Here is a 21009-nt window from a genome sequence, read left to right on the forward strand (position 1 = left end):
GCTGACCTAAACTAACTCCATGAAGCCCCTACGAAGGAAGTGAAGAACAAACAACACGAGTGGTCCTCTGGCTTTCACATCCACACATGCACATACTTGTGCACACACACCTTGATACATGAATGCCACCCATATACATGCACATAAAATAAATGATGCTTATTTTTTTGAACTGGAGCTGTAGATGATGGTATAAGCTTGAAATCTCAGCACCCGAGAGGTGAAAGCAAAATGAGCGAGCGAGATTCCACGGTTGGCATCAGCTGCATAGCTAGGTCAGAGTCAGCTTGAATCCCAAGATATTTATAGATTATAGCAGGGGTACCATAGTTTACACACACACATAAATCTCAGTATCTCCTTTTTAATCTAATAGAAAAGATGGAATTTAACTGAATGCTCCTTTTCTCTATATGCTTGAAAGAAACTTCTGTTAAATAATTAATCAGAACACAAGAGTGTAAAGCCTTGGGGGCCAGGAAGCTTATCGTTTTCTGCTTTCTACCTCTAATAACTCAGGATAAATCAAGTCTTATTTAAATATATCTTAAGGAGATGGCTCAGTTTTCAAATCACTTTTAAAATGGCTCTTTACTTGTCAGACATTTAAAATAAGTAATAAGTAATTAATTTAAAAATATGAGTGTAGTAATAATTTCATTTTTTAATAGAGGATGAGGGTTTTTTTAATATTAAGAAAGAGTGTGAGGCCAGGCATTGTGGTGCACACCTTTAATCCCAACACTTGGAAGGGCGGAGGCAGGTGGATCTCTGTGAGTTTGAGGCCAGCCTGGTCTACAAAGTGATCAGGACATTCAAGACTACACAGAGAAACCCCGAGGGGGGGCGGGGGGCGGGGAGTGCTAGTATGGACTCATAATCCTATGCACTTTGAAAAGTGAATCTTTGATTTTAGGGTTCTGGGGAAACTTTAAAATTTAAAAGCTGTAGAACTGTCTAACATTTACAAGTGCACTGCTCTAGCTCGCCATAGTAGTGGCTGATACATATTCAGCCCAAATTGAGATGTATACTAACTATAAAATACACATGAAATTCCAAACTCACAATAGAAAAATAATCCAGCATCTAAAATTTTTGTATTGATTACAAGCCTAAATATTAGTGTTTTAAATAAGGTAAGTAAAATAATACTAAAATTAATCGTGAGTATTTTTTATTCCTTCAAGCACGCTATCCAATATACTATCACCAACACAATACTAAACACTCAAACTTGTGCTACAACAACTCTAAATATTACTGTAGAAGAAACTGCTGTTTGTTTTATACTGTTTTCTCAGTAACCCTGTCATGGCAATCTTGTCAAAGAAACACATCAATGTGATACAAAAGACAATAACAAAAAGCACTATAAAAAGAAATACACAGCTACCTCTGGCTTTTACATGTATGCCATGGATATAGCCCTAAATTCTCTGACATTTCTTTTCTTTTTTTTTTTCCTTTTTTTATTATTAATTTATTCGTGTTACATCTCAGTTGTTAGCCCACCTCTTCTATTCTCCCATTCCTCCCTCCCTCCCACTTCCTCCCCATTCCCCTGCCCCTATGTCTGTGACTGAGGGGGACCTCCTCCCCCTGTATATGCTCATAGGGTATCGAGTCTCTTCTTGGTGACCTATTATCCTTCCTCTGAGTGCCACCAGGCGTCCCCATCCAAGGGACATGGTAAAATATGGGGCACCAGAGTTTGTGTGAAAGTCAGATCTCCTTCTCCACTTAACGGTGGAGAATGTCCTGTCCATCGGCTAGTCTGGGTAGAGGTTCGAAGTTTACTGCCTATATTTTCCTTGGCTGGTGCCATAGTTTGAGGAGGACCCCAGGGCCCAGACCCGCCTGTAGTTTTCCAGGACCCTCTGGATCCTTCTATTTCCTCATTCTCCCAGACTTCTCACACCTAAAGTCTCAATAGGATGTCCTCCCCTCTGACCCACTTTCCTGGTAGATAAAGTTTTTCATGGGGACGTACCCCTTGGACTAGTGTCTTGATATAAGTGAGTATATACCACTTAACTCTTTTTGCTTCTCGGTGAACTCACTCATTATGATAATTTCTAGTTCAATCCATTTGTCCACAAATTTCGGAAATTCCTTGTTTTTAATAGCTGAGTAGTATTCCATAGTGTATATGTACCACAGTTTCTTTATCTATTCTTCTACTGAGGGACACGTAGGCTGTTTCCATCTTCTGGCTATTATGAATAAGGCAGCTATGAACATGGTTGAGCATATGTCATTATATTGGATGACATTCATAATTTACTTTTTCTACATGGGATCATTTGATGGGCAAAACACACAGCAGCGTCCTGCCCATCAAGAAAGGCAAGTGGTATCCTTCATGTCTGCAGCTTGTGTGGGGAATGGAGGTAGGGCAACAGATGGCAAAAACACAGGCTGATCCCACTGACCACCCAGTCTAGCCAACCTGTGAGTTCTTGATTGGTGTGAGACTCTATCTCAAAAGATAAGCTGAAGATCAATGGTAGAAGACACCCACATCAACCTCTGACTTCTATGCAAATGCACTGACACTCCAAATTACAGGTGAGTGCATATGATAGGTAATCAAAAACACATACATTTACGGTTCATTGTTTAAGATCTCCAGGGAATAGAATTTACTTTACTGTTCACTGGTCTTATACCTTTGGCTTAAAAACAAGGAAGAAAAGAGAAAACAGCCTTGCAGAGTATGTTTACACTACTAGGCTGCTACTCTGAAGTAATTTTTACTGTTTTCACTACAGCATGTAGTGTCCACTTACCTTTTACTCTCAGTATGAAGTCAAGCCCTAAGTAATACTACAAACCAGATTAGGTACTCACATTTTTCCCTTGTATTAATTTTTGGAAAGGTCAAATTGTGGCTCACATATAGAAAGTGCATATTCTGGGGACAGGGGAGTATCACTCTCACTCACCACTGCTTCCATACTACTCCAGCCTATAATTTCCTTGACAAATTTCCTTACTTAACCTTGGCTTCATACTTTTGTTCACGTATTACGTATTTTAACGAGTCTCCGTAAGTCTACTTTGGAAGGTACAGTCCCAATGATCTCTGTATTCCATCTTTAAGTGCCAGCACGATCTCTTACCATCACAGTGCTAAGGACAAGTCATCTTACCAGGTCTTATAGTTCATAATTTGACACACTGACTGACGTCCAGTAACACTAAGAGTACATATGTAGAACATGATCATCAAAGGAAACAGTGGGACAACTAATTACTGAAATTTCTAAAAATAATTAACTATATAAATAATCCTCATAGGAAATGTAGTTTTTTTCTCTTCCAGAGTAAGTGGGCATAATCTAAAACACTGTTAAACTTTAAATCAATCATTAGTTTAAATATAACTTGAAATTACAGCTTGCTTTAGCTATAACTTAATTCTGGGTAGGGAATAAAAGCATGATTATTGAGTATAGATAAAATTAGGTACAAAACAGTGATAAGAAGGTAATGATCATGTTAGTTAAACTATTTGGAATTACTTTGAGTTAAGCCTGAGGTAACTATATTTGTATTTTATAAGTCTGAAAAAGATTTGAAAAAATCTCTTTGAAAACATTGCTAAACACACACAGAGATATGGGCATGGATTGTAAGATTAATACATTGGTAAGAAGCTGATAAAAGCTAAGAGGTAAAAGGTGATATAAACAAGAATGACTAATCTTGAAAACTTCAGAGACGGAAATTAAATTTGCTAGGAGAAAAGAAAATTGTCCCTAAACTGTGCATGCTCTTCAACTGAGAAATGACTCAACAAATGACACTGGCTATGTAAGACTGGTGACAGACATTCAGTCCTGGAACCCATGTAAAGAAGAAAAGAAATCGGACCCCTGCCTCTCACATGCCATATGCATGCATACACATATACATAATATAAGTTTAAAATTGTTAAAGGAAAATATGTGTCAGTTGCACCCACATAGCAAAACACAGACTTTGTTTAGTGATAAAGGAGACTGGAATTATAATGTTCTGTGTACATTAAAACTCAAACTTAAAACATTTTATTAGAATTTTGAAATGCTGGTGGAAAAAGAATGCAACAAACAGCACTGCAGATTAGAGATAAGCAAGAAGACCAGGCTGCGAGGAAGCACAACGGAGCTGTCAGCCCTAGTATCAGGTCAGCAGGGTCACACAAGGTGCCAGGCAGTGTGTGATGTTCCTAGAGATAAGACAGAGTCTGACCGACCTGGAGAGAATGAGCTTTACATCTCCCACTGACAGTACACTTCGGTAAGAGACACTGAATACTATATAACCTTAAAATGAACTGCTCTTTTCAGTTAATAATCCAGTTAAAAATATTGTATACTCAGTATGCCTTCTACAGAGGTTTCTAAATCTTTTTAAATATAAGAGTTTAAAATATGTGGTTTTTTAATTAACACCAACAAAATTACTGGTTATAGATTTCATCTTTTAAAAAAGAAAGAAATTAGCCGGGCATGGTGGCCCACGCCTTTAATCCCAGCACTTGGGAGGCAGAGGCAGGAGGATCACTGTGAGTTCGAGGTCAGCCTGGTCTACAAAGGGAGTCCAGAACAGCCAAGACTACACAGAGAAACCCTGTCTCAAAAAAAAAAACTAAATAAATAAATAAGAAAGAAAGAAAGCAAGCAAGCAAGCAAGCAAGCCTACAGCAACCAGGTGTAGGGGCACATTCTGATAATCCCAGACCTCAGAAGGCAGAGGTAGGCAGGTCTCCCATGAGTTCCAGGATAGCCAGATCTACAAAGTGAGATCGAAAGAAGGGGAGATTAATATCAATTTCTTTTTTGTTTGGTTGGTTGGCTCTTGTTTGTTTCTTTGTTGTTTTTAAAAGATAGGGTTTCTTTGTGTAGCCTTGGCTGTCCTGGAACTCACTCTGTAGACTAGGCTGGCCTCAAACTTGGAGATCCACCTACCTTTACCTCCCAAGAGCTGGGATTAAAGGTGTGAACTGGCTAATACTAATTTCTTATTCTAGAGAATTTCATATTACCTTTTAATACAAGTAAAGCAACTCCAAATTCACATGTGATATTTTAAGTAGCACCAAGTGAATTTACAACTTACATCTTTCAGGAGCTTGGTCAATGTGCTCTGGACAAAGAAGGAAGAAGTGACTGAAGTCCTGAAAGGTGCCAGCCCCTGCAGCACACGGGTAATGGTACATCTGGGTACACTTCTCTTCACAGCATTTGATAGTGGCTCCAAGGTGTTTGCAAAACGCACATCGCTGGAAAAGGAGAGAGACTGATTTACAAAACTGTGAGGAGGGGTAAGTAGTATAAAGAAATATCTATGCCTTACTACTAAAAAAATGGGAATCTGAAAAAAAACAAAACAAAACAAAGGAGCAGTTAAAATTACTAATGGTTCCAAGACAAGTGTGGTGGTGCACGCCTTTAATCCCAACACTCAGCAGGTGGATCTCTGAGTTCCAGGCGGACCTAGTCTAGGACACCTAGGCCTACACAGAAAAACCCTGTTCATTCATATTATACCAATTCCTATTGAAAAAGCTAGTATTTCACTTTACCTTGTTAAAAATATTAAGCTAAAGTGGTTTTTGTTGTCGTTCATTGTTGTTATGTTGGTAGGACAATTTTTTGTGTTTTGTTTTTTAAGACAGGGTTTCTCTGTGTGGCCCTGCCTATCCTAGAATCACTCTGTAAACCTCATAGTCACAGAGATCCAACTGCCACTGCCTCCTAGAGGTAAAATAATTTTTAAAGCAGGTTTAGAAACTAAGGATACTGGTAGTGTTTGCAGAGATGAAGGAAGCCCTGTCTTTGAAACACAAGAGATCTTGCATGCACGTATGGGGTTGGGGTAGGGAAAATGGCTCAATGGTTAAGAGTATTTGTTCTTTAAATGAATAAACCAAGGTTCAATTCTCAGTACCTACATGGTAGTCCCAGTTCCAGGGGATCTCATAGGTATGCATATAGTGCATGTATGTGCATGCAGGGAAAACATTCATACACATATGCACGTAAAAGTAAAGTAGATAATTTTTTGTAAAAGAGAAAAGCCAGGCTAATAATAGAGGGGAATGGAGGGTAATAGTGATTTTGATGATGATGATGATGATGATGATGATGATGATGATGATGATAATAATAATTATAATATTATTATTAAAAACCTACAAACTTAACTACAAAACTTGGTTTCCAGTTCTATACAAAAGACAAGAATCATCTGGGAACATTTCATTTTGCTTTCCTCTTTATTTATTTATTTATTTATTCATTCATTCATTCAGATTACAAGTCCCATCACTTGTATCCTCCCATTCCTCCCTCCCTCCTGTTTTCACCCTATTCCCCTCCCCTAGGTCTATGACCAAAGGAGCCCTCCTCGCCCACTATATAGTCAAAGGCTATCAAGGCTCATCTTGGTAGCCTGCTAATTCTTTCTTTGAGTGTCATCAGGCCTCCCCACCAAGGGAAGGTGGTCAAGCATGGAGCATCAGTGTTCATGTCAGAGTCAGTCCCCACTCTTCACATAACTGTGGAGAATGTCCTGTCCATTGGGTAGATCAGAGTAGGGTTTCAATGTTTACTACTTGTATTGTCCTTGGTTAATGCAGTAGTTTGAGCAGACCCCCTGGGGGCCAATCCACTCATCGTGATATTCTTCTTATAGGTTTCTAGGACTCTCTGGGTCCTTCTATTTCCCCATCTCCTATATTGCTTTCCATCTTTTACAAGTGGAGAAAACAAAGCAACAAATAAAAACGTAAGAAGTCACCACAAATTATCTAATATTTTACTTGCTCTATTTCACTGTGAGGATTTCTCCGCTGCTGTTCTATAGATTATTAATGCAGAGAGATGTCTGCCTGGCACATACTTCTACCTCAGCATTTGTGTCTTCACATAACTAATTTTTTTTCAAGGTAGGCCAAGACCTACATATTCTCTCGCCACCTATAAAGCCAGGAGTCCTACCTAGCATGGTAGTACATAGCTTTAATCCCAAAGAAAGCAGTAGCAGGAGAGTTTCTGTGGTATACAGAGCAAGTTTTGTGACTATAGCCAGAGCAATAGAGAGAAAGAAGAAGAAGGAGGAGGAGGAGAAGGAAGAGGAGGAGGAGGAGGAGGGAAGGAAAAAGGAAAAAGAAGAAGCCTAGAAATGCTTTGACACAGAAAGGCCTAGTGAACACCAAGTCATACTACATAACAAAGAGACTTCACGTTGGTAACCGTGCTCCTGAATGCCAATAAAAGCCCAACTAAGCCCTCACTTAGCAGAGGAGAGCACACTCTTAAATATTGTTCTATTCCCCATATACGCATGCACACAATCTATATTCTGCTAATCGGAGAAAGGCTGCTTTTTAATTCTCTTCAATGTTTTCTGCATATCTAAGATTATCATGTACTATTAAACATCCCTCACTATCATCTCACTGCAGTGAATACCTTAACAAGGCAGAACTGGCTTCCTGAACAGAACACCAACAGCCCAGGCCTTAAGGTCAACCATTAATAAATGGGACCTCATGAGGCTGAGAAGCTTCTGTAAGGCAGGAGTCACTATCAACACAACAAAGCGACAGCCTACAGACTGGGAAAAGATCTTCACCAACCCTACATCTGACAAAGGTCTAATATCCAAACTATGTAAAGAACTCAAGAAATTAAACACCACCAAACCAAATAACCCAATTGAGAAATGGGGCTTGGAACTAAACAGAGAATTAGGAATACCAAATGGCTGAGAAACACTTAAAGAAATGTTCAACGTCTTTAGTCATCAGAGAAATGCCTATCAAAACGACTCTGAGATTCCATCTTACACCCATGAGAATGGCTAAGATCAAAAATTCAAGCGACACCACATGCTGGTGAAGATGTGGAGAAAGAGGAACACTCCTTCATTGCTGGTAGGAATGCAAACTAGTACAGCCACTTTGGAAATCTATCTGGCACTATCTCAGAAAACTGGGAATAGGGCTTCCTCAAGACCCAGCTATTCCACTCCTTGGAATAGGCCCAGAAGAAGTTCCAGCACATAACAGGAACATATGCTCCACCATGTTCATAGCAGCCTTATTCATAATAGCCAGAACATGGAAACAGCCTAAGTGTCCCTCAGTAGAAGAATGGATAAAGAAACTGTTGTACATTTACACTATAGAGTACTATTCAGCTATTTTTAAAAAGGAATTTCTGAAATTTGTGGACAAGTGGATTGAACTAGAAATGATCATAATGAGTGAATTAACCCAGAAGCAGAAAGACTCAAATAGTATATACTCACTTATATCTGAACAATAGCCCAAGGTGCATGTCCCATGAAAGTCTTCACTTATCAGGAAAGTGGGACAGAGGGGAGGACATCCTATTGGAACTTTAGGTGAGAGAAGCATGGGAGGGGAAATAGAAGGATCCAGAGGGTCCTAGAAACCTACAAGTAGAACATTATGACAGGCGGATTTGGGCCCGGGAGTCCTGCTCATACTGTGGCACCAGCCAAGAACTATATGTGCAGTAAACATTGAACCCCGACCCAGATCTAGCCAACGGACAAGACATTCTCTACAGTTGAGTGGAGAGTGGGGACTGACATTCACATTAACTCTGGTGCCCCATATTTGACTACGTCCCCTGGATGGGGAGACCTGGTGGCACTCAGCAGAAGGATAGCAGGCTACCAAGAGGAGACTTGATACCCTATGAGTATATACGGGGGGGGGGGGGGGGGGGGGGGGGGGGGGGAGTGTTGCCCCTCAGTCACAGTCATACGGGAGAAGAGTAGGGGGAAATCGGGAGGAAAGAATGGGAAGATACAAGGATAGTATAGCAATTGAGATGTAATAATGAATGAATTAATAAAAAGGGGGGAAAAAGAAAGCAGAACTGTTGCACTGTCTCCTATATAATTTGAATTCAACTTCAGAAACCAGTAAAAACTACTAATTATACTTGTCACACTTTAAATTCATATAATGTCCAAAAACACACTAAGTACCCACATACTGCAATTCTGTTTTTATACTTAGAAGTGTTACTTTGAGAGAGATAAAAAACAAAAAGTCTCATTTCTCTTTATAGATATAAAGTATAATGACCAACTGTTTTTAAATGAATTATATTTTTATAATAAAACTTCCCAAGGAATTTCTTTGGTATATTAACAGACCCAGGATTACCCATGAAAATTGGCCCATTCTAAATATCCCACAGAAAGACCAAGAAAATTTTGATCAAAGAAAATGTAATCAATTTGCAGGAAAAAAATAATTCATTGACATAACAAAAATACTTTCTGACAAATTGGTAAGATCTAGAATACCCTATTTTGAAACCATATGGCAACCTGTGCAGACACCTTTTGCATAGAAATAATTTTTGCAAATGAATGAGTTTAATGCTGCCATTTTAGAAACATTAGATACTCTAATATGAAAGTATTCAAATTTATCCAGTACACTAAGTTACAGAATTATAAATGTATCAAGAAAAAAGGAAACTTGGAACAGCATTAAAATGAACCTTTCAAGGACTTCTGCTAGAATTACATAGCTAATAAAGAACATCTGACATTGAATGAAAATGTGTATTGCATATAAATGGTCTTTCTAAACCATAAAAACTAGCTGCAAAACTACAGAAAAGAATCAAAGAATGAATTTCTCTAATGCCACCACTCATAGGCCTGGTGTGCATGACAGCACATATCTATAACCCCAGAACTCGGGAGACAGAAGCCATGAATTCAAGACTAACATGATTACATACAACGCACAGTCAGTTCCAGGACCACCCTGGGCTAGACACTTTGTATTGAAAAAAATAAATATAAAACTTGCTTAGTTTCTCCTGTCCTACTTTGCACAATCATTAAAGAAAACAAAGGAGAGATATATAAGCAAAAATAAGTGTAATAATTTGGTATTAATAAAAAATTTTAAAGCCAATGAAAGTCTCTATTAGTAATTGTATAAATTGAAGTCTTCAATTATAAATGTTACTTCCAAAACTTACACTCAACTGAAATGATAACATCCAAAAGAAATATACAACATAACCCAAACAAACCAACCAAGAACAAACTTTGAAAGGTTACAACTGTGTCATGAAGGGCTGGAGTAAAGGGCCAGTAATTAAGAGCTCTGGCTGTTGTCTCCCACCACCACCCTCCCTCACAGGACCAGTGTTCAATTCCCAGCATCCATATCAGACTCCATAAGCCCAATGCCTACTTCTGGCATGCACATGAAAGACAGACATACAGACAGACAAAACACTCATATTTGTAAAATAAACTTGAATTTTAAAAAATTAAAATGTGTCATGAACAAGAATTTTTAAAACTATCTTAAAACATGTTGAATTAACTAGTAACTACTATATATCAGTTCACAATACATTTTAAGTTCTCTAAGAAATATCAAATATCACTAATGTTTCCATATTCCTATGACTATGTGTGTGGTACCTATGGGCCATATGTGTGGCTGTATGGATACATGTGCACATATGTGGAAAGACAAAGTAGGAGCTGTGGTTGAATCTGGATATCTTCCTTGATAACTCCACTTTATTTCATGAGCCTGAAACTCTCTGAACATAGAGCTCATTATTCCAGTTTGTCTAACTAGCCATTTTGCCCCTAGAAATGCTGGGATTGTAGGGGCGTACTATGCTCCTGACTTTTATCCGAATTCTGGTCCCATTGTTTCCATCACAAGTCAGGGTTAGGGTTGCACTGAGCCACCTCTCCAGCCCCTAAGTTATTTTTAACCCCATCAATCGTCTCTATTAGTCATTAGTATACTCCCACAATGTAATAATAAATAACAAAGATGGGTACACAGGACATAGATAGGTGACAGATCTATCAGGTACCTAGCAGGCCCAAGGACCTCTGTTCAGTACCCACGGGTAGGTCTGGGGAATGAAGAAATTGGACATGGCCAAAATCCCAACTACCCAAGAAGTTGAAACAGGAAGATCATAGTTCTAAAGTGTAAACCCAGGCTGGAAAAGAGTAACAGAGGGTGAAAGAAGAGAAAAACTAAAGGCAATTAATTATATGAAAAAAATTATCTAGAAGGTCATTTCCCAATTAACAGGCAAGAGACAATACAGAGTGTTTATGTCATTTCCATTGGTCTTTGTACTTCTACAAAAGTAGCTAGGCTTCATCTATATCATAGCTGTTCTCAGAACTTCCTGAAGATTGGCATCAGACTAAAACAGCTCATGTCAGGGAACAACAAAATGTTAGGATGACATGACAACGAGGAAAAGATCATTTCCAGGTAACAACATCAGTACTAGATGACAGGAAGAGAACAAGCGTGTGAAACGTTACTTGCAGGCTTGGGCTACAGTACAATCAATGGCCTAGAATTTTAAACCCCCTAGCCTAAACCCCAGTATGACGCCTTAGAAAAAGTATTTGGAGCTGGGCACAGTGGCTCACACCTGTAATCCCATCACTCAGGGAGGCAGAGGCAGGCAGATCTCTGTGACTTTGAGGCCATTTTGGTCTATAAAGCGACTCCAGGACAACCATGGCTACAAGGAGAAACCCTGTCTCCAAGGAGGAAAATTTTGTAATGTCTGTTAAGCTAACGTTCAAGTTCACACATGATAATGATATAAACAAATTAACTTCTCTATTAAAAGACAGCAACTTTCCAAAATTTTTTATTTCCTATACTCATATATACTTTATGTGGAAGTGTGGGATGTGTATATGTGCACGCATATATATGTGTATGTATGTCTATCTTCAGATAAGCAGCACCCTAATAGTTATGTAATTTAACGCACCTACTGTGGTGGTTTGAATGTGACTGGGCCCCATAGGCTCATGCTTTTGAATGTTTGGTTCCTAGCTGGTGAGCCGGTTAGGATTAGGAGGTGTGTCACTGAGGGTGGGCTTGAAGGTTTCAAAAGACCACAGCAGGCCTGGTTTTACTTTCTCCACATTCTACCTCTGTAACAGGGTGTAAGCTCTCAGCTATTGCTCCAGCACCACGTCGGCATGCCAGCTGTCTTGCTCCCTGCCATGACTCACCCCCTGAGCTGTTAGCAAGCCCCCAATTAAATGCTTTCTTTTATAAGTTTACTTGGTCATGGTATCTCTGTACAGCAATACAACAGAGGCTAATACACCCATAAACAAAAGCATTAATGTCTTATTGTGTATAAATATCCTTTTGTATGATAAAATCAACCATCTCAGAGAAAATCAAATGTCAACAAATAAAATAACCATCTATTTGAATTACAAATTCAAAGAATATCACAACAAAACTTATAAAGATAAACAATTTAAGATAAAACAACAACACTTTTGAAAGTTCATATTTTTCTAAATTAAGGAAAGCAAGCATTTGGCCAACAATGCAGAGTTTAATCAACATTATTATTGCAAGGAACTGAATAAAACACTGCAGACAAAGGGTTTGTGTGTTTAGAATGTACAAGCCATGAGTGCCATGCAGAGGTCAGATGGCAACTTTGTAGAGTCAGTTCTCTCCTTCCACATTATGTGGGTTCTGAGAGTCAAAACTGGGTTGCCAGGCTTGAATAGCATGTTCCCTTACTTGCTAAGGTACCTCACCAGACCAAAAGACAGAACTCACATTGGACCTTCTTCCCACTCCCAGAACTTAGTATGTATCAAAAGCTACTGTTATCTACCATCCACAATCAGCAACCAGTAGCTAGTCCCCATAGCACCAAGTATCTGCTGCAGCTCTGGGTGCCTCCAATGCAGTAGAGGTCCTAGGAGAATCTTTCAGCATCAGGACGAGTCAGTACTAGAACAGTAAACCAGAGTGCTACCAGCACTTTCATTAAGGCACTAGAAAAAGATCTCTTTCCCTAGGCCATTGCCTTTGGACCTCGCATTTCCAACACTGTCCCTTGGGATCCAGAGAAGTACCCATTTGGGTTTGGCAGCAGGAGAAACATGATTGCCACACACTGGCATCACACAGATTCATACATGAAGTGAGGAACTACTCCATTAATTGACCCCCAGGCCCAGAACCAGAACTAGCATCAGCCACAAGCAAGAGCTGCACCTATGCTACCACACTGTACCGGAGGACAGTCCCACCAACATATTCTAGCTCTAGGACCACATCTATAAGTACCACATATCCAAGTGTGACTTGTATCCAGGGGAGGACAATGCAGCAGCCTACAGTGTTAGAACTACAATTACTATGGACAAAAATCTTCTACATTTGATTAATTAAGAACAATGGCAATTCTAGCAATATGAATCCACGCTGATAGACCCTAGAGACACCCCTCTCCACATACTGCTACACAAGGGCAGCAATAAATGCATGAGCAGACCAGGGCCACTGGAACTAGAGTCAAGGGAAACGTGAAGACACACTCTTGCACAAACCCATATCTACTGAAAACTCTTAAAATTACTTCCATGAACACTGAAGTCCAGACTACTGAGACATTGATACTGATTACAATCACAAGAATTACAAGGGATTACACTTTTGAACTCATCTCTAACCAAAGAACCTACTCAACTAGCACACTAGATCTCACCTGAACAAAAAAGTAGTTTCTTGTAAAAGCTACACCTCGACATTGGGAGCAACAACTATTATAGCAAATGGGGGACATGTAGACACTAGAGAGGGACCACAAGCAACAGCACAAAGGGCATCCTAGCAAAGCAGCCGGAAAAGAAAAAGACACGCACGACACGGCGTCCAGTATACTTCCAAAGAACACACGCCTTCTCCAGCAACAGATCCCCAATGGGAGGGAATCTATGAAGTGCCATAAGAAGAATTCAAAATAAACATGGAAGAAACTCTTAAGAGACAAGAAAAAAACAGATACATAGTACAGCTGAAGGAAAGGAAATTCATGACACTAGTGGAAAACTAAGTAAAGAAGGAACAGAGAAAATAACTGAAATTGAGAACTTTCACCAATGAAACAAAAATACAACTGAGAGCAAATACAAGAGAATAAAATACTGAAAAGGGGAAAAGAAAAAAAAAAAAAAACCTGAATATAATAAACATCAGAAATGGTTGAAGAGAGGAAGGAACAGGACAGGAGCCTACCATAGATGTCCTCTGAAAGACTTCGCCCAGCAGGGGATCAAAGCAGATACTGAGACCACAGCCAATCTTTGGGCAGAGAGCGCCAAGTCTTATGGAAGAGTTGGGAACTAGAAGGACCTGGAAGGGACAGGCGCTTCACAAGGAGACAGAGCCAACAAATCTAGCCCCAGGGGCAACTGCGGAGACTAATGCACCAACTAAAGACCATGTATGGAGAGGACCTAGACCCCCTGATCAATTGTAATCAATAGGGAGCTCAAGTTCCATGTGGGTCCCCTAATATGGGAAGCAGGGGCTCCCCCTGACATGGACTCTGTTGATCACGTCCTCCTGGCAGGGCGGCCATGCCAGCCCAGAGAAGAGGATGCAAGCAGTCCTAATGAGACTTGATAGGCTGGGGTCAGGGCTAGGGGAAGGGGGAGAGGGGAAGAGGAAAGGAGGGAGGGTGGGAGCGGGAGAAGGCAAAAGAGGGTGCTACAATCAGGATGTAAAGTGAATAAATTTGTAAAAATAAATAAAGAATGCACTAAATTCTGAACAAGTGTGAGGAAGGAAGGAAAAGAAAAAAGGAGGAGGCAGGGAGTGTGCAAAGACTATGAGTTATAGGACTCAAACTTAATTGAACCAATATTCATATTACAGAAATTCCAGCAGGGAAAAATGAACAAGGCTCTGGAACCCATTTAGAGAAGTAAGAAGTGAAAGTCTGCAGAATGTACACACATCACAACTTCTAGAGAAAATGGCAATTGTTCATGTTGGTGAAACTGTGACTCCTCTAGCACTGTGGGGCACAATCAAAAGAAGGCCAGGTTTCTCATTCTCCTGGTATCAGTATGCTATTGTTTAAGGCTGGGCTAATGTGGGGCCTGGTGACAAAATGAATCACAGAACCTGAAGCCAACTCACCACAGTCCAGGGTGAGAGAGCTTCAGGAGACAACTGCGTGAAGGGGAGAGTCATGCTACTTTAACACCATATGAAAAAGATCAACAGCACAACCACAATGGTTTCGTTGAAAGCACACAAGGATGGTTCAACATACACATATCAAAATAATGTAGTAACAAAAACAAAAACACACACACATGCACACACACACACACACACACACACACACACACACACACAAAAAAAAAACCCTGATTACATCAAGATATACAAAAGGCCTGAGAATAGACCAATCATGCAAACAAGACATTATTGAGTGGGGAGAAATTTAAATTTTCTTGACAATTGGGAGTAAGGCAAGACTCCCTCCACTCTTACTCGGTACAGAACTTGAAGTCTTGGCTATATGATAAGGCAAGAGAATGGAAAAAAATATACAAATAGGAAAAGAAGTAAAATGATTCCTATGTGCAGAAGACGTGTGCTGCATTTACAGGACACTAAGAACCCAGCCAGACACATCTGCAGATCTGAGAAAACACTGAAGCAAAGTAACAACACAAACTCAGAATGTAAAAACAAAGAAACAAACCAAGCCCCAACCCTGTATGTCTATAGTCAATGATGAAAGGGAGAGGGGCAGAAAGGAATTAAAGCTGGTCTACTATCAAGTTCTATGCCACGAGGGGCTACATACTGAGACTATAGTCAGGGGTTGGTTGATTTATATAAAGTTCACATACAATATCTTCTTTAAAAAATAGAATGAACAAAAGATGACAAACAACTTCTTCAATGACAACTTAAAACACTTTAAAAAAAAAAACTGAAATGGTACCAGAAAATAAAAAAAGCTTCCATGTTCATACAATGGCAGAATGTATACTATTAAAATGGCTATGTTACCAAGAGTGACCTACAGATTTAATGCAATCTATGTTAAAATTCCAATGACATTCTTCACAGAACTGGAATAAACAATGCTATAATTCAAGGGACAAGTACTATCTCATAATCAGTAAGAAGCTAATGAAAGTCACCACCATCTGACTGACCAGACCTATAAGAAACATTTAAATGCCTCATAATTAAAAACAGAAAGCCAAGCCAGGGGGTGGCATACGCCTTTAATCCCAGCACTTAAGGAGTCAAAGGCAGGCGGATCTCTGAGACACCACCCTGGGCTATAGAACAAGTTCTAAAACAGCCAGCCAAGGCTACACAAATAAACCCTGTTTCAACAAAACAAAAATAAAAAAAATTTTAAAAATACAAAAAAGAAACAAAAAGATAGTAAGTGGCAGTATTTAAAAGTCATTGGAAATGTCATACATGGAAGAAAAGAATGTTAACTACGTATATGAAAAAAAACTACCAAACCACAAACCTACTGAAAGGAGGAAAGGAATAAACAACACAAGAAACAGAGCACAAAAAACAAAAGCACAGAAAGCATTCCACACTAACCAGTAATAACCTAGAATGGAAATATATTGAGGTCACCAGTCAACAGCCTTAAACTAGCCAAATGAAATGAAGGAAGGGTGGGGGTGGAAGGGGGTGTAGTGCAGACACTCTGATGAATTTTTACCATACAAGAAATTTATTTTACTGGTAAAGAATCACATACAATGAAAATCAAGTTTTAGACATAGATAAACTCTTGAACATTGAAAAAACTAGCCAGGAGTACTCAGATAAAAAAAGATTTTACTTCAAAAACTATAAGGAAAAAAAGAGAGTTGTGGAAGTCTCTTACGGATGAAATGCTGGCTGTGCAAGCCTTCAACCAGAGTCTGGGCCCTCAGGACCCAGATAGATGCTGAGCAGGCCTGGAGACCAGCCCAACAGATGAAAGCAAAGGATCCTTAAGAGCAACCTGACCAGCTAAATTAGCAGAATCTAGGTACTCTGGATCTAGTGAACCTCTGGCCTACAGACATGCACACAGATGTACACTAACACACATAAACACACTTATACCACATATACATGTAAAAAAATTGAGAGACTAAGAAGGCCAGTAAATACTAATGAAATGAACACATATATTCTAGGATCAATCACATGCCAGGTCACAGGTCAAACCTCAATAATTTCTTTAAAAAGAATTACATCATGTATTTTCTTAAACAACAGTAGAATGTAACTAAGAAATCAACAGGAAGGATCATGGAGAACATACAAGTCTATGAGAATAAATAATGGTTATTACAAATGACAAATAAGTAATGTAAGACATTTACTAAAACAATTGAAAATTAAAACAAAACTTCTGGTAGACAGAAAAACACCAAAAAAGTCAGAACTGTTTCATGGAACTGGAAAAATGGGACTTGCTCACACAGAGAACCCAAGTTCAGGTGCCAGCAACCACTTCAGGTGGCTTACAACCAGCTATATAACTCTAGTTCCAGAGGATCCAATGCTCACTTCTGGCTTCTACAGACACCTGCAAATTCACACATACACACGCACACAAACACACAAAATATATGCACATATGCACAAATAGACAGAAAAAATGTAATTTTTAAATGTTTAAGCCTTATTATAACAGTCTTGAAATTCCTTTTGTCTTTCCAATTTCTTAAAGAGGCTGAATCCTTTTCAACATTCAGAATTTCAAGCTCTTAGTTTGTTTTTGTTGTTTGGTTGGTTTTGGTTTTTAGTTACTAAAAAAATGCTTCAAAGGAAAACAATGGTTAATATCAGTCCTACCTCTATATAGCCAAGGCTACAAAGCAGTTAGGAGTATGAAGGGTATATAAATTATCTAAAATTAATTTACAGGTACACCCAAACAAAGCTCAAAAAAGTAGCATCCAACAAAATAAAATTCACAAGACTAGATACCCAAATAAAGATCTGTCATTAAAAAAGCAGAAAAAAACTCAACTATTGAGAAAAAGAAAACAAAATATTAACCTAGAGTTGACACAGATGTTTAAACTAGCAAAGGTGTTAAAATTCTAATTATAGATGCATTTCACATGTTCACATGTTTAGATACATGGAAGATATAAAAAAGATGAGAAACAGCCAGGCGTGGTCGTACATGCCTTTAGTCCCAGCACTAGGGAGGCAGGCAGTGGGTCTCTGTGAGTTCAAAGCCAGCCTGATCTACAAAGCAAGTCCAGGACAGTCAGAGCTACACAGAGAAATTCTGTCTCAAAACAAAACCAAAAACAAAACAAACAAACAAAAAAACCAGAAAAAACAATGAGAAACAAATTTCCAGAAATAAAGCATACTACAAAAATTATATTGGAGATGATCAAAGATTAGAAATTATAGGCAAGATTAGTAAATTTGAAGACAGAAACACAAGAAACTTAAGCAAGTATCAAAAAGGAAAACAGAATCTTTAAAATGTTTTTGAGAGGCACAATACAGTAAGTCAGCGCTAGAGGCAGGCATAGTAGCACACAACTAGAAGCAAGAGGCTCTTTACCAGTGCTAGGCTTCCTGGTCTACACAAAGAGGCAGGCCTACACAGAGAAACCTTCTTTCAAAATGAGTAAGTTAAGAGGAGGCTGGTGGTTCAGTGGTTAAGAGCAGCTACTGCTCCTGCAGAGGACTGGAGTTTGCTCTCCAGGGTTCATGTGGCAGCTCACGACCATCTGTATACACTCTGGCTCCAGGATATCTCCATGTACACACATAAGAAAATACCCAAATACATTTCTTTAAAATGTTAAATATAAAGATGTTAATGAACTAAATAAAAATCTTTAAATTGGGCCAGTCTTTTGATGGCTCAGCAGGGAAATGCTCCTGTCACCAACCTTGATGACTTCAGTTTGATCCCCAGGCCAACATGGTAAAAGAAGAGAACCATCTCACACAAACTGTCCTCTAACCTCCTCGTGCATGCTGTGTGGTTCATGCACACCCATAAGCAAAATAAGCATCTTTTTTTTTTCACATTCTTTAATGTTTTTAAAGACTTAAGTCTAATCAATAGGATTGGTAGCAGAGAAGTTGCTAAGATGGCTCAGCACATGAATGTGGCTGCTATCAAGAAAACAACCAGAATTCAATCCCTGAAAAACACGAGGTAGAAGAATCAACTCCCTCTGCTTCTCATCTGACATGCACATGTACAACAAGGTAAATGCACACGCACACCAACTTAGACCAATTCAACACTGTATCATACTATGAACACTTCGAGAAACAGTACAAACAGCAACAACAGTGACACTACCATCAGTTTTGAATGAGTGAATCAAATAGAGAGGTAAAGGTTTGCTATCACTGGCAATGGTTTTTCCTCTAAGCACCTCACCTCCTAAGTATTCTGTGAGCATTTTAGCCTGACTGTCCAAGGCTACTCAGGATTAACTCCTAGAGAGCATCAGGAGAAATGTAGGTCTCCCAAGACTCTATGAACCCTCTACAGGGACAGGGTATAACCTTCATCTCAAAATGCTACTCAAAATATTACTCAATAATCATTTAAAGAACATACAGGCCATACCTTCCATCCAAATAACACAGGGAAAAGCAAGTCTTAACTACCCTCTAAGAAAAGGGGATCTTTATCCTATATACAAGCTTATGCATACCTATGCATTATCATTGTACATTGCTGTTATAGACGGCATGGGGGCTGGTGATGTGGTTTGGGTGCTTGCTGTCCAGCATTATGACCTGAGTTCCATCCCTGAGATGCACGGTAGAAGGAAAGGGCCAACTCCTACAAGTTGTCCTCCAATCACCGATCCGTGCACACAATAAATAAATGAGTATGTAATAAATCTTAAATATCGCTATGAGTTTTATTGATTCCTCTGGTTATAACGCAATAGCAAAGTTCATTTCAGCCTGCTGCTGCTGTTGCTGCTGCCTTCCTTACAATTCCTCATTGTTTTGAAATAAACCAAAATGAAAGTATTAAAGAGGAGACGATGCTCACTTATCCTTCAGTCATAATCCAGCTCTCAAAGTTTGTCCATGCTAAACAATGTACTATTATGCACAAAACTACTCAAACTCAGTTAATTGCAATATCAAATTTCTAAAGCAAGCACTCTGGCTTGGGGTGGGGGTGGGGACTTAGGAGATATGAGAGGTAAAAGGCAGGGTTTTTCATATACTAGATAAGATTTTGCAACTGAACTATAACCCTAAGTCCCCTTTTCACTTTTAAGATAGGATCTCACTAAATTGATTGCCAACTGGCTTTGAATTCACTCTGCAGCCAAATTGGGCCAGAATTTGCAATCTTCCAACCTTAGCCTCCTGAGTAAATGGAGCTCCAAGTCTGTGTCACCAGACTATTCATCTAGTGACAATTACTCATAAGAATTAAGTCATTTAATAACTTGAATCTATACTTCTGAAAGCCTTATTAAAGCATATATAGTTTCTGTAGTCAAAATTTCTAGCTTTCATGTTATTTTCAAAGAGCTATGCCACTTCTCTCAATTTATTTAACCAAAACGAAAAGCAAAAGTAATTTATGGATGACCAGACCAATCACTTGGGGGAGAGGTGCAGGTAGCTGTTGCATTTACACTGATCATTTAGAAGTACACCAAAACAATAGAAAGCTCTGAAGAACAACAGACTGCATGTTATGTTGGGATGCTGCTAAAGAGCCTACATGAGGCTGGGTGTGTGGCGCACACCTTTGATCCCAGTACTCGGAAGGCAGAGGCAGGTGGGTCTCTGAGTTCGAGGCCAGTCTGGTCTACAGAGCAAGTTCCAAAACAGCCAGGGCTACACAGAGAAACCCTATATCAGAAAAATGAATGAATGAATGAATGAATAAATAAATAAATAAAAAATCGCTGCATGAAGCTGGGCATGGAGGCACATGGCTTTAATATCAATATTTGCAGACAGATGCAAGAGGAGCTCTCCAAGTTCAAGACCACCCTGGTCTACATAGTGAGTTCTAGCCAAGGTTACCTAAAATCAGTCTCTAAAAGTAATAATTTTTTAATTTAATTGTGAGGTATTTAAGTTTTAAGTTAACTGAAAAATAATCTTAT

General features: G+C 39.1%; 1 protein-coding gene across 1 annotated transcript in view; it reads right to left on the reverse strand.

Moving 5' to 3' along the window:
• Kmt2c (lysine methyltransferase 2C) overlaps positions 1-21009 on the reverse strand; it is a 220794-nt gene that overhangs the window by 113509 nt on the left and 86276 nt on the right. The window contains exon 7 of the mRNA XM_051152203.1: positions 5110-5272. Within this exon, the coding sequence (XP_051008160.1) occupies positions 5110-5272 (163 nt within the window). The remainder of the gene's footprint in view (positions 1-5109; positions 5273-21009) is intronic.

This window comes from Acomys russatus, chromosome 10 (assembly GCF_903995435.1).
Source record: "Acomys russatus chromosome 10, mAcoRus1.1, whole genome shotgun sequence".
In the NCBI taxonomy this organism is placed as follows: Eukaryota; Metazoa; Chordata; class Mammalia; order Rodentia; family Muridae; genus Acomys; species Acomys russatus.